The sequence below is a fragment of the Colius striatus genome, chromosome Z (assembly GCF_028858725.1).
Source record: "Colius striatus isolate bColStr4 chromosome Z, bColStr4.1.hap1, whole genome shotgun sequence".
Taxonomy (NCBI): Eukaryota; Metazoa; Chordata; class Aves; order Coliiformes; family Coliidae; genus Colius; species Colius striatus.
Genome location: NC_084790.1, coordinates 42,983,896 through 42,998,378, shown reverse-complemented (window position 1 = coordinate 42,998,378; position 14,483 = coordinate 42,983,896). Strand labels below are relative to the sequence as shown.

Sequence of the window (14,483 nt, the reverse complement as noted above, 5' to 3'; positions counted from 1 at the left end):
CCTTGTTTCCCCATTGATTAGGTACTCCAAGATTTACAACTTCTTGAGGCGCCTAAAAATCCTCCCCAGAGGATGTCTGGGTTTTGTATCCTATCGTAGATTCCCCCCACAGTCCTAAGATTTAAATTCTAATTAACACTTCAAACAAACAGATGTTAGTTGCTACACAGAAACAGAAAACAATCCCAGGGCCAATTCACTGATTTACACTACACAGAAAGGGATAAGGCCAGTTCTCCTATTAATACTATACAGAAACAGATAACAGAAAAAAACCCAATTCTTTGTCTTCATTTCTTTTCTACTTCTGCAAAAACAACATCAGCATTTCTCACACTGCCTTTAACTAGCTGGTGAACTTGCAGAGTTCTTATTTTCTTTCTCTATTCCTTTGATTCTGCACATCATAGGACACTATCTACAGCATCGAAATTACTTTCCACTACTTCGGATGAAGCCACACCATGAAATTCTGAATTAATGTCATGAATGACAAGAAAAGACACGGTAAATGTTCAACTCAGAAGATTCTTCAGGGAGCTACACCTTTTTTGTTTGCGTGGAAGATGCCAATGTTGTTTTTGCAGAATGTAGCTGTGTTTGTGGTACAGGATATAGCTATCAGTATATGGCTGAATGTGTGAGATGTAGCTGTGTTGACAGGATGAAGCTGTAAAGTAGCTGTGTTTGTGGGGCAGGATACAGGTGGCAGCATATGGCTGTATCTGAGAGATATCACTGTGTCTCAAGGATGTAGCCGGTTTTGTAAGATATAGCTTGTTTGTGTAGGATATAGCTGTTTTGTAGTATAAAGCAGATGTGACAGGGACTAAGAACAGGGCCTTAACATTAATAATAGTGGAACTCAATCACGTGCCAACAATTAGGATATACTTTTGAAAACCTTATCGTAGTAAGGAACTAATAAATCCAACAGGGGTGCAGGAGTTCTAAAACAGCTTGTAGGAATTGGAGGCATCCTGAGGAAGTTGTACACCTTGAAATACCCAACCAATGGGGAAACAAAGGAGGGACCTGGCAGACAGGAACAGGGAATAAAAAGCCAAACTTTGTATCCATCAGGTGTGCCTGCCAGCTAGGACACCTCCTCTTGCAAGAACACTTAAAAGAGGTGCTGCACTGCAGAGCCTGACCTGAGTCTTCCACAGCAAAACTTATTTCTTATATTTGTTTTCTTAATTCTGCTAAGATTTTGGTGTAAACTGGTGGCAGGACAGAGGTTGCACAAGATATTTGTCCACTACCCTTGAGGTCATTTTGTCTAACCAGCCCCACTCAGGCAGAGTCACCTAGCGTCAAAAGAGAACAAAGTAGTATCTAACAATCTTATTTAGTACATTCAAATATGACATGCAGATCACTGGGAAAAAAAAAAAACAAACAAACATAAAAGTATATTACAAAAACTTATACATATAACCCCAAGTGTAAGTGTAACCTCCCCCCAAGGGTGAGGAAAAATACTGAAAAATATCAAGTTCTTAGCACATTTCTGCTTTTGTGGGTTTTAGTTTAATTCACTTTCATAGCACCAGTATGTGGTGTTAGCACTGTATTTCCAGTTCATGTAGTAGCAGGTAGACAGACTTTCTGACTCACCAGCCAAAATCTTCAAGTGTCCCAGAGCCATATTGCACCTGTGGATTCTAAGAGTGGCACATAGTCAAAAGATAGTGAAATTGAGGTAAGAGTTTTAGTCTGAGTGAGCTTGTTTGCAGATGGATTTCAGGCTCACAGGTGGTGTTACTCTCTGCTGCCTCGTTTCCTCTCACAGTCTGAAGTTCAATTACAGAGTTTTCAGCAGGAACAGTTAGCCACAGAACTAGGTTTGGGCTGCACTTGAACAAAAATCCATCTGGGGTTCCATCTGGAAAATGCACCATCTGGAGTTTGTGTCTAGCATGATTTGTCATGTTCTTCATGCAAGGAATGCTGTCTCTGCAGTCTTCCTTACATGCAATTCAGCAGTTTTCCCAAGCATGAGCTATAAATACCCCTAGAATGTAACTTTTTTCAGCAATAAAAAGGACACATTCCCATCTTCATTTAACTGGGACCAAGAAGGAAACAGTGCCTCAGGATTAAAAATAGTGACTTTCTAAAATTTATTGGCTGGCTCATTATCCCTAGTGTCTAAACTGCTTATGTGTCCCTTGCTTTGAGCTGGTCAGAAAACTCAGGACACACCATTCCCCAGAGAAGATGCTCAACCACTCACATGAAGACCAGAATCGTTTGTTTTGGCAAGGACCATGTCTACATTTTGTCAATATACACATTGAAAAAGCATGGAGGCACCTCATCAACTGCAACCAGCAAATGGCAACCTCTTCTTCGTGACTGTTTGGCAAAGGTTGTCCACACTGTAACGACCTCATTTGAGAACTTAGGTCTGGCGCAGGCCGAGTCTGCTTGCGACACCGACGCCTCAAGCGCCGCGCCGCCCAGGGCCCCTCGCCCCGATGCCTAGAGACCTTGTTTACGACAAGCGGGGAGAGGCGGGAGCGCCAAGAACGCCGTCGGCACCGCCGTGCCCCAGACCTTGTACCGGTCTGCTCGCAGCTACAACCGCCGTTTCACCTTTGCGTTACCGTCGTTTGTGTTTGCCCCGTCCACGCCGGGGCCGCCCCCCACCGAGCGCAGCGGGCCGCGGGCGAGGGGCGGGAGGCACCCCCCGCGGGGAGCCCCGCCCCGCTCCCCACCGCCGGCGCTGCGCGACGCTGCACGCACGGCTCTCTGGGAGGCGTAGTCCCGCGCTCGGCAGTGCTTGGGCCCCCTCTGCGGCGGAGCCGCCGTCGGGAACTACGCGTCCCGCCCCGCCCGCTGCGGGGGCCGCCGTTGCACTCCCTCCTCTTGCGGCCGCGGCCCGGGTGCTTCCTGTTACCGCCGCGGGAGCGTGAGGCTGCCGGAGCGAAGCGGCTTCTGCAGGTAGAGGCGTAGCGCGTATTGGTATGGCGCCGGCTGGCAGCACCTTCGGGCTGGCCGGGGCGCGGAGTGGGAGAGGGGGACCCACGGAGGCGCGCCGCGGGGCCTTCGGTGGGGCTGTGGAGGCGGGGCGGTGGCTGGCGCTGCCTCCCCGCTCTGTCCGTAGCGCCGTCCGGTTACTCGGCCACCGGAGCGGGACAGCGGGCCGGCTGAGGTGCTGGCTCACCCGGGACTGGCCGCTCCGCTGCTCTCTACCTGCCGCCGGGGGCGACGGGTCTGCGGGGGGAAGCGTCTCGGGCCGCAGGAACTGACCGGCGACGCCCCATGTGGTTCGAGGGTGAGGCGTTGCGTGGGGAAGCGAACAACACATCGGATCACTGACGGACGGCCGGACGGCAGCGGCGTGAAAGCTTTCCGGGCGATCTCTAAATGAGGGAGAACCTTACATGAGTGTTCACAGGCCTGTCGTCCCATTAATCTTAAAAAAAAAAAATTAAAAGTAAATTAAACTCTATGATCATAACTGTATGTTCCTGTAAGTATTTGTTTACGATCTGCCCCCCCATCTATATGCAAATAATAGATGCGTAATTTGTTGGCGACCAATCAAATGTTTCATTTCTTTTGAATTTTACTTAGATTTATTATCTGGCAGCAGCTACATACTCAGTTCAGTCTGAGGTACACAGAGGTGCAACGGTGATTCAGCTTGTATTCAAGTCTCTTTTTTTTTTCCTGAAAAGTCACTAACTTATGTTGCTTATGCAGTTTTAATCATCTTCAACAAATACAGTTGTGCCCAGAGTATGGACAAGCTATCTGGTGGCAAGGCAACCCAGTTTTAAGGAGTTCTGAATGTACACCATTAATCTTAGTAACCAATATCACATTCTTCAGTCCCTTCTGATGAAGGACTTGCTGCCCAAAAGAGGAACCAAGGTACTCTGCTGTCTTGCTTTGAAGTTCTGGTCTTTCACTGTAGACCCTGCTTATTTCTCACAATTGATAAGGGCATGGCCCCCAGTTTACTTGAGATTTATGCCTTGAGCTTTATTAATTCGTTCACCTGTACAAAATTGTAAGAGTAATACATGAAAAGCTCATTTTCCTTGTTTGAACTAAAGGCTTGTGTTGGTAGATTCTTGTATTTAAGCTACGAATATGCAGTGGGGTGTTAGGAGTTGTGACTTTTGATAAGAAATGAAACAAAATGTGTCCACAGTTTAAATTGTCATGGTTTCAGTTGTGTAACCTAATTGACTGGGAGCTGTCCTTTTAAGAAATACTAGAAGTCTCAAAACAAAATAAACTACCGGTGCACATAAACACACAAGCAGCTTTTGGTGGCAGAAATACAACCAAAATAGTTTAAGACTGCAGTCCTAATTAAACAGGTTGAAAACTAACAAGTTATAGGGGATTAAGATTTTAGGGTGCATGATTTGATGTCTGGTCCACAGGGTCTCCTGCACTGGGAAATAGTTACAGAACCACTCCTAACCTCTGTGCAGCAACTTTAGCTCTAGTAGTGTGGAGTGTAAACAGCTCTTGGCTCCAACTGCTGTTTTTCTAGCACTATGTCTAACTGCACTGGTCACCATTATCACAGGCTAGAGGCAGTGGTGGTACTGTCCCTATCTGCCCCTCCTCCATCTCTGCCTTCTGTGGAAGAGTCTCTGATAAATAGTAGTCCCACAGACCAGCTGAATGCATTCTGTGCTAGTGACTAGAATGTCTGACTAACTGAACACAGTTTTGTTCATGCAATTGGGTAAACCTGTTTGATCACTCTCCTGGCCTGGGCTATAACTTGGAATGATTTGTCAAGAGGGATGTCTCATTTTAAAGTGTTGACATGCATGTCTGTAGCTGAGCCAAGAACTACCATTGTTAGAGTCACAGTGCAAGCAAGCTATCATCTGGTTTTGTTGTCCAGTATAAAGAGGACTAGGACACAGCACACCCACCAGGCTCATATAATAATTTCTAAATCTCTTGGGTTCTTGACTTTACTCCTTGAAGCTTTTCAGACAGGAGAGAGGAGAACCTGAAGGCAGTAAAAGCAGGAACTCATGAGAGCAAGCCAAGGAGGGTTAATAGGTCTAGCCTTGTTTAGATTGCCATTGGCAAGTCATGTGGAGTGTAGCCGAAAGCAGGCCCCTAGGTATTGCTTCAAGGTTTTATGACCAGCAGCAGCAAAGCTGGATAATTTCTCTTCTGCTTCATCCCATTTGCTACCCTTTTGACATTGTGCTTCACACGTTTGTAGGAGAATTGTTAAGTAGGGCAAGAGGTCACATTAAGTCAGCTTCACCACAGGCAATCAGTGAAACTATATGCTGAAAAGGGACAACAGGATTCAAAGTCTGTGCAGGCTTTTGACTATTGAAAGGTACCTTGAGAAACACCTTGTTGGTGTTTGAATATGGTTCGATATTAAGGACTGTGTTGATAGCATATGACTGGAAAATGTAATAGCTGTTTTAAGCTCTTACCCAGAAGAGAATCCCAGACTTATTCTAGCATGCTAACAGTTTGGACAAATTTTTTTAATATCTGGAAGAGTATTTAAAATTTTCTTAAAAGATGGTAATGTCATCGTTGCTTCAAATTGATGGGGGTTTTGTTACTACAAAGGTATTTATCATAGAATTGGAGAATCATATCATAGAGTGGTAGGGGTTGGAAGGGACCTTTAGAGACCATCTAGTCCAACCCCCCTGCAGAAGCAGGTCAACCTAGATCAGGTCACATAGGAACATGGACAGGTGGGTCTTGACCTCCAAGGAAGGAGACTCCACAACCCCTCTGGGCAGCCTGTGCCACTGCTCCCTCACCCTCACAGTGAAATAGTTTTTTCTTATATTTAAGGGGAACTTTTTGTGTTCCAGTTTCATCCCATTACCCCTTGTCCTGTTGCTAGCTACTATAGAAAAAAGGCATGCCCCAATCTCCTGACACCCACCCATTTGTAAATGTTAATAAGATCTCCCCTCAGTCTCATCTTCTCCACACTAAACAGTTCCAGTTCCTGCTGCCTTTCCTCATAAGGAAGATTCTCTAGTCCCCTGATCATCTTGGTGGCCCTGTGCTGGACTCTCTTCAGAAGTTCTCTGTCCCTGTTGAGCTGAGGAGCCCAGAACTGGACACAGGACTCCAGATGAGGCCTCACTAGGGCAGAGCAGAAGGGGAGCAGAACCTCCCTCGAGCTGCTGGACACACTCTTCTAGATGCATCCCAGGATGCCATTGGCCTTCTTGCCCACGAGGGCAAATATTTAAAGAATATACTCTCATTGTAGTAGCTATTGTGGAAAATCTACCTTCTTATCTTAATAACTGTGCTAGATACAGCCATGAAAGCTCAGGGAGACATTTTTAACAGTACTTAATATGGACTTTCATAGGGGTAGCAGATACCTGTGGGAGTTTCACAAGTGAAACCAAACACTTCTCCCCACAGCTGAGTTGGAAAGAAAGAGAAACGGGGGTGCAGGGAAGACAGGATTACAGCCTTTTCACCTCAGCAGCAATATAGCGTGATACAGAGGAAAATGTAAAATTTCTTCCTTTGTTCCTGCCTTATCAATAAGATTTTAGTTGTGGGAGAGTGCAGGTAACACTAACCTTTATCTCTGCTGTTACTGGTAGAAGTTAAGAGATATGATGCTTGTGACAGAAGGCAGAAAACAGGCCCTTGCAGGTGACAAAAGAAAACTTGCCGAAGAGCAGAATGGTCATAAGCAAATGGCAGAGGACCTGAAGAGACAGGAGGGAGAAGAGTATAGGAGAAAATGCCTAATGCATTACCAAATATGTTACAACACAAACCCAATATCTGTACCCAGATAATTAAACACACAAACCTGTATTTGGAAGGACAGAGGTTGCAAAGTTGAAGTATTCAAAGGTTGCAGTATTAAACATTGCTAAGTTTAATGAAAACTAAAATTGCCTAGGCAATCTTAGTCATCTGGGTATAAATGAATTATGCACACATCAGTTAGAAATACTTAGTTATCAGGTCATTATTTTTCTCAAGCTGGACAGTTCTCAGACTAGGGAATGTTTCTTAGAGCAACAAAGTGGTACAGTTCACTCTTCTGTGAGATTCATGTGACTGCTGCTTAGCAGATACTGACTGGTCCTCTTGGATGTTTTCTTGCGCTGCTTGGTACCAATCACAGCAAAGTTTTACATAAACATTAATTTCTATTTACAATGTATCTGAGCTAAGGCAAGTATTGTCATTATCCTTGTTCTAAGGCTAGGGAATAAAGCACAGGAGAAAACCACCAATTTTGAATGCTTAGTTTGGGTTAGTTGATTGTTTTCAGATGTTTAATATTCAGTGCTGCACACCACAAATGCCCTTTCGTTTTGCAGCATTACATGCAGTAGGTTCTAAGCAGAAGGAAGAAAACAGGGAACATAACTTTCAGAGATCCGTGGTCCCTCAGGCTGTTTTTACTTAATGCTTCTAGGAGCACTGCCTTCTTTCTTCCACAAACCATACCCTGTGTCTCTTCAACTGGAAAGTGAAACTGCTGGTTCTGCAGAACTACAACCTATATAACCATGAACCAAAGCTAAAACAATTATCTTCCTCTTCAGACTTTTTTTTTAGCCAGATCTATTCTGCACTCCTGTTTATTCCACCAGGACAATAAAGAGGACAAATAGCTGTGCCACCGCAAATAAAGAGAGGAAAGACTGAGAGTGAGCAACAGGGAACAGCAATGCTTTTAACCTGTAGCACTGCTGAAGAGAAAGTATTACGAATTCATACCACCAACTCCAGGCACACTATAGCTAGCAGGAGCCTCCCAGATGCAGGAAAGTCCAGTTTGACGAGTGAGTTGAGTGTCCTTGAAACAGCCTTCTCCATCTCCAAGCAGACATGCTAATTCCCAGAGATCCATAGTAATTCTTTGAAAGCAGTAGTGGCCTCCTTGAAGCTACAACCATAGTGTAGCATGAAATATACAAATGGCATGAGGTTTATCAATCAACTTTGATTTTGTGTTTGACATCCCAGTCCTGATTATAGGCTTTTAAGACCATACAGAGAAAACTGCATGTCATATCACAGGTTTTTAGATGAAAACTCCAGAATGTCTAGAGGTGAACATAAATCATATACCAAGTACAAAAGAGTCTTCAGATAACTAGGACACAGGGAAATTATGAAGTTGAGAGGAGATTATTGTATTGAAAACTGTCAGGCACTAAGTTCAGATAGCAGAACTGGCACCAATGAAAATGTTTATTGAGAGTTCAGTCCAGCCAAAAGGGGTGAAAATTAGATAACAGAGAGGTTAATCAGGTTAAGGTTCATTTTCCTCTCCTGCTTACAGTTGTCTCTAAAACTATACTGGGTCCAGCTGTAGCCTTTACATATGTGATAGCTGCATCTATTGGTAATCAATTTGCTGGTCATAAGCTTCACCTATCTGTTCTCAAACACTTTAAAAAAAACCCCAAAGCTTGCCTTCACCAGTCCATCTTTTAAGTAGACCCCAAAAAGTCAGTAAGGAGCAACTCCGTCAGCCCCAAATCATGCTGTCAAGCCAACCAGTGTATGCTGTGTTTTGGAAGAATTATTTTTCTTTATGGAATAATCTAAAATGACAGTTCTGATTTCTTTATTTATAACCATAGTGCAGGGAATATCTAACTTGTGATCAGTGTTGTCTACATGTGTCGAATTGTAAAGCACAAATACATTGTTTTCAACAGAGTTTAAGGCAGGGTTGTGTTCAAAGCAGTCCTTTATTTTAGAATGTGATTGCTGCTTAATCTGTACCATAAACCAGGGCCTTAGAAGGAAGGGATCTCAGTACCGGAGACTTCTGGAAAATTCTGGCTAAAACCACTTGTGAGTGTTTGGGATTTTAAATTATTTTGAGTTTTAGTTCAGCCATTAGGAATTGAGATTTTAATCTGCACTTTTATGGCCAGATCCAAAGAGTGATTTAAACTCAGCATTGCAAAATGGAGAATGAATGAAGGATCCGTTTTTGAGCACTGAGTGTATCTGTTGACAGCATGCAGGATGTTAAGGCGAAAATTAGAGAAGAATGGAGTAAAAGAATATAATAGTACCAGTCTTACCGGTTTTCAGCCTGAGACTGCTGGTGAGGTCTCAGAAAGAAGCTGTAGACTTCAGAGATGATAATTAAAAGCAAAACATGAAAGTCCCTGAAGACTCTTGTCTTCAGGTGTGGTCAGAGAGATGCAAAAAAGTTTTTTGTAATGGGAAGGGCAGAGGAGTAGGTGGCTATCTGTAGCAGTGTGTGAAATCTCTGAAGCCTGTGATTTTGTTCTTGAAGTGTTTAGCTGCTGGAGGAAGTTCATGTACGTTTGGGTGAGTGAATGTAACAGTGAAATGGTGCAGGGAATCAGTAGGGAGGAAGGAGGTGACCTCTACTTTTTATGGGCAATCAGTGGGAAAGAAATTAAAAAGAGGAGAACTATTAACAGGATTTGAAAAGGAACAGAGTGCCACATGAAAAGAAACAAAAATATGGCTGTGAACTAAGAAATCTGTTTGTAAGCACAAGTTTGGAAAGCAGTTTTGACTTATGTAGGAGACAGGCAATTGAGAGGATATGAGGAGAAATTTATAAGATAAACATTATCAGAGGAGCTGAGGATGACAGAATGTAAGATACAGTTCAGACCAAAGGAGCAACAGCAATTATGTGGAAGAGGAGGACGTCAGGATAAAGAATCTGATTTTATGGTTTGTAGGACTAGAGTGGCAGACAGGAAGCAGTCAGTTAAAGTAGGTAAGAGAATCCTCGTCTTGGAAAAGCTCTGGAAAGAGGGAAGGAAAAAGACTTCAGCGTGTGACAACAAAAATTAAGTGCTATAGAAGAGGTTGTTATCAAGGAGTTCAAATAAGGCTTTTAAGATTGCCTGGATTATTATCAACAATTGCTTATTACATCCACTCAAAGGGCTAAAATGAACAAAAAGTCATCCCTTTAAACTTAGTAACATCCTTCAACTCCTTTGTCATGAGTGCAGAAACTAGGACGAGGCTGGCAGCACTGCCAGAGAAGCTTCACCCACGCACTATTCCCTCTTTTGCAGAAGTGTGTGAGTGTGTGTAGCCAAGACAACAATCCCCAAGGTCAACACTGATTTATATGTAAAGCAATGGTTAATTTTCATATGCATCAGTCTTCCCAGTCCAGTTGGATGTGGGGGTCACACCAATACCCCTGAGCTGTCAAGGGCAGGAGCACTGCTTGCAGCATTTGTGTGAAGCCTGCAGTTCCCCTCTCCCTTTGAGAGCAGGAAGCCACTACCTAGGCTCCAGCACTCTGGGGACGGGACAGAAAGGGAGAGCAGACGAGTGCCTGTCCTCTAAAATGCACTTCCTCAGCATGTCAAACCAGTCTTAGTGCTTTCACAGACTCCACCACAAGTACCTTCAGTATTTTCTCACTCCCTTAGCAATTGATTGCATCCCAGAGAGTGATGTGGTTGAAAATTGCTGACTTCCCTGCTTTTTTCATCCTTTCCTTCAGCCCCCCCCCCCCCCCCCCGACCTCCAAGGTATTACTAGGATGAGTTAATTTCTGAGGATCGGCAACATGCAGCTAGGAAAGGTAGAACCATGTCAATGCTTAACTTAGGTTGTCTTAATTTCTGGGAATGAGCCTTTACAGTGTATTTCCATGAGAATGCAGAAGGATGGTACACATCTCATTCTGTCTTCTTCCATTGCCACCCCAAGTTTCGAACACCTATTTCTCTCCTTCTTTATCTTGTGCCAGCTCTGGTTCCCATGTTTCTTTCCTCTCTTAGCATTCTAAAATATCAGGAAACAGTCCCACTGAAATAGCAGATAATTCTGCCATTTCTCTTTGAAGGAGTCCTGGCTGAGGAATTCTTTAGCAGGTAGCAGGGATGAGAGCTGTGAAAACCATTATGATTTTTGAGCTGCACACAAGACCACAGCAACTCCCGTGTGAGGACTGTGAATTAGTCTAAGTAGACTTCCATTAGCTTAAAAGCAGTCTTCTCCCCACTGTTTGGCCATGAGCACTCTGAATGCATATAATGCATTATTAGTAATGCATTATTAAAACATTCATAGCCTTGAATTCAAAGAGCCTGGACATGGCAGACTGCAGTAATCTGATCTTTTTTTTTCTGGGAAATACGCTGGAAAACTGCGTGTGTGTCTGCTGCAAAGTTGGAAATAACTTAGTGAAACAATAATCTCTAATAACTTATAAATGATTCTCAGTTATACTATTAAAAATTGGAAATATATATATTTTAAATCACTTGTTTTACAGTGAGCAGTAAGAAAAGGATTCTCATGCTTTGAAAGTGGGAAGACCAGGCCTACATATACATGCACTTAATTTGTACATGGTGGACTTGATTCTTAGCCATTGTAACTTCGGATTCCGAACCTCACTTTTTACAAATCTGTTTTAGTTCCAATGATGAAGCAACAGCATTCATCATATTCTTTATATTATCTGCTGCAGTGCTGAAAGGGATTTGAAACACATGGTTACTGTGTTGTAAAAATAGTGTCCCCGTTGTATTTGATGTGATCTTTGTATTATGGAATGAGAATTCTCAAGTGGCAAGTTGAAGGGATTTTCTGTTGCTTTTTCCTTCAGGAGCTTCTAAAGCTGTGGAACTCTGCCAGTGTTAAATTTGTAGCACAGACACAGTTTTACTTAACTGCAGTTGTCTCATTTTTTTTCTTTTTTGGTCAGAATAACTTACCGAATCTAGAAGAAGGAGGCAGCACGTTCACCAAATATGGAGGAGGATACCAAGCCTCTCATCGTTCCTGTGGGAGGTGATGAAAGCAATTATGGAATTATGAATATACAATTTAATCCAGAAGACTTTAAGTGCAAAAGGTATGAGAATGAGTTGTTTAATCTTTCCTTTTGGCAACAGAATCCTACAAAGACAGAAAACTAACATTTGGAAACCAGAGTACAAACAGTTCCTGCTTTGTGTCTATAAGATATTATTTCCAAGCACCAGGTAAACAGATGTTTCTGTTGTGCTTTGTTTATAGGGATAAGATTTTTCTGTTGACATCACTTCAGAGAGAGTGCTCAAATAAGAAAAAAGCATGTGGCTTTTTAGGTGCTCTTCAAACACTATCATATGTGTATAGTGAAGCATGATGATTTTTATTTAGCACAACAAACTGAAATGTTGAGACTACTATGCAAGAAAACTTTCCAGATGGTGTAGAGAAATGGCTGTCAGTACATGTGAATGGCTCTGTATGCATTCTGCAGGTGATGCTAGAAAAATAAATTATTTGCTAGTAGTGAGGGAATTGTGACCTTTACTTATGCCTTTAAGAAAAGATGTAGTAATTTTCGAAATCGAGCAAATATGAAAAATTTCGCAGCCCAATTTTTTTGGCGGGCCCGTGAAAATAATACATATCTAGCTACTTGGGGTTTTTTTGTTTGTTTAACAGCTCTCTTCCTCAAAAGAGACTTCCTCTGCTGTTAGAGTTTTCTGTGAGCTGAACTGAAGATGGCACTGTTGTATATACAAATCTTTGCTGCTCTCTCGGCCTGAAGCTTTGGAAAGCCGTGAGAACCTACTTAAACGATTGCCGGGGGCTAAACTATGTCTGTTTGAGCAAGGGAAAGAGGATAATAGTCTGCATGAGCTATGGGCAACACACAGAGCACAGATATTAGAGTATACTGAAATGTGTATATAAAGGTTAAGAAATAGCAGGATATTTTCTGATGGGAAAAAGTAACACGCAAAATGAATTCTTGCTTTATGTTTCTGAGGAGCGTCTAAGCCTTTTGTGGCATAAGAAGGTTGCTAATTTATATGGCTTCTGGGAATTCCTTGTATCAGAGGAAGTGTGTATTCTCTTTGAGAAGCAATAGGTTTCAGGTAGTGTGGTGATGAGAGAAATTTGCACCTTTGTGATATATCAAAATGTCAAGATCCATTTTTCACAAGTGAGTTTAGGTGTTGTTTCCTCATTGTGTGGGTTTTATTCTCATGATTTCTTAAGTTTGAAGACACAGCTACATAGAGGTCATAGCATTTGGCATTTGGTTCCCTTCTCAAAAGCAGAAGCACGTTTTTGGATTGTGTTAACAACCTCTGTGATCTCCGGTTTTGGATGTCTGTCCACATCGTCCTTATTGTTCCTCTTTTGATTCCATTCATTCTTCCATTTTCTGTACAACCTAGTCTTTTGCCATCGAAGCATGCAAAGGCACAAAGATGGAGAGCATGAGCCCTGGGATATCAAGAAGGCCTGGAAGTCATAGGGAGCCAAACAAGACTGAACTCTATCTGAGTGTATTAGAAGACGCAGTTGCCGCAGTCTTTAGAAGGAGTGAGGAGGAGCAGACCATCAGGGCCTGTGTCAGTTGAGATGAGAGCAGTGAGCCGTGAAAGGTCTTCTTCATTAGAGGTTTAGGGAGTAGCAGCTTTAGGGAGAGTGGTTTATCATGCATGAAAGTATCAGACAATGCAACTGCAGTAGTACTTGATTTCTTCTATTTAATTTGCTCCTTTTTTAGCTTGCTAATCAGAAACCTGATAAGACATTGGTGAGTGCAAATTTTACTTTGATCGAGATAGCTCTTGAAGCATTTTGTGTGATTTGCTTAAAATCACTATTTGTCTTTCTAAGTGCTATACTGTTATTTTGTTTGAGATTTCAAGGTGTTTACATAGTTACCTGGTTTTCTTCATAGTTTGCAGTATTTGGGTTTTTTAAAAGGTGTGCTTTTCAGTGTTTACATAAGAACAATAAGCTAATTGTTCTTTAGAGGTCTGAAGTATGTCATCTAGTAATCTTTTGCTAATTTGAGGGAACATAAAGCCACTTACAATCCTTTAAAAAAAGTTACAGTTGTTTTTCACAATGACACAAATTACTTACACCCTATTAGGTGTTTTTTGCCCATTTCATAGGTCTCTCTAAAAATTAGGATGTCAGTGCTGCAGTGGTGTATTGATGATTATTCTATGCAAGAAATTGAGGGATATTTTTTATTCTGACTGGTCTTTAAATCTGTTTATTGTCAACAGATACTGCATTTGTCTTCAGGAATACTTGAACCTTCAAAGAAACAATATTTTGTGTTTGTTGTTTTGCATATGAAAAAACTTGACACTGCTAAAGGAAGATCAAGCCTTCATCCATTTTTTAAATTCTTTTTGAAGTTCCTTATAGCATGTAGTTGAAATTAGTTGGGTGAAATTAAACAGTTATAAATTAAACAGTGTCTGTAGATGGCAGTCAGGGAAGCCTTTGTCATGCAAACATGTTTGGTTCCCTTTTATTTTCAAAGTTCTTTTAACTTGCAAAGAGGTAGATAATGGTCGGGACTAGCCTGTGCAAAGCTGCCCTTTCTGCATTCACTATGCTTTCACTGCTCCATACAGGTGTGGTCTTTTCAATCCATTGACTGCTTCCCCTTTTTCTGTGTCGCTAAGGTTTTTAATAATTCGTAATATTACTACTACTGAACTGAAAAGAATTAGAACCTTCTT

At 42.2% G+C, this 14,483-nt stretch overlaps 1 protein-coding gene across 5 annotated transcripts in view; it reads left to right on the top strand.

Moving 5' to 3' along the window:
* Positions 1 to 2,802: 2,802 nt before the first annotated feature.
* SLC38A9 (solute carrier family 38 member 9) overlaps positions 2,803 to 14,483 on the top strand; it is a 45,405-nt gene continuing 33,724 nt past the window's right edge. For 4 of the 5 annotated variants that reach the window (XM_062018587.1, XM_062018585.1, XM_062018588.1 and 1 more), the window contains exons 1-2: positions 2,803 to 2,949; positions 11,696 to 11,845. In XM_062018587.1, coding sequence (XP_061874571.1) covers positions 11,742 to 11,845 — 104 coding nt within the window. In that variant the 5' untranslated portion in view covers positions 2,803 to 2,949; positions 11,696 to 11,741. Of the gene's footprint in view, positions 2,950 to 3,820; positions 3,886 to 11,695; positions 11,846 to 14,483 lie in introns of those variants that run through there. The other variant, XM_062018586.1, reaches the window with a different exon arrangement.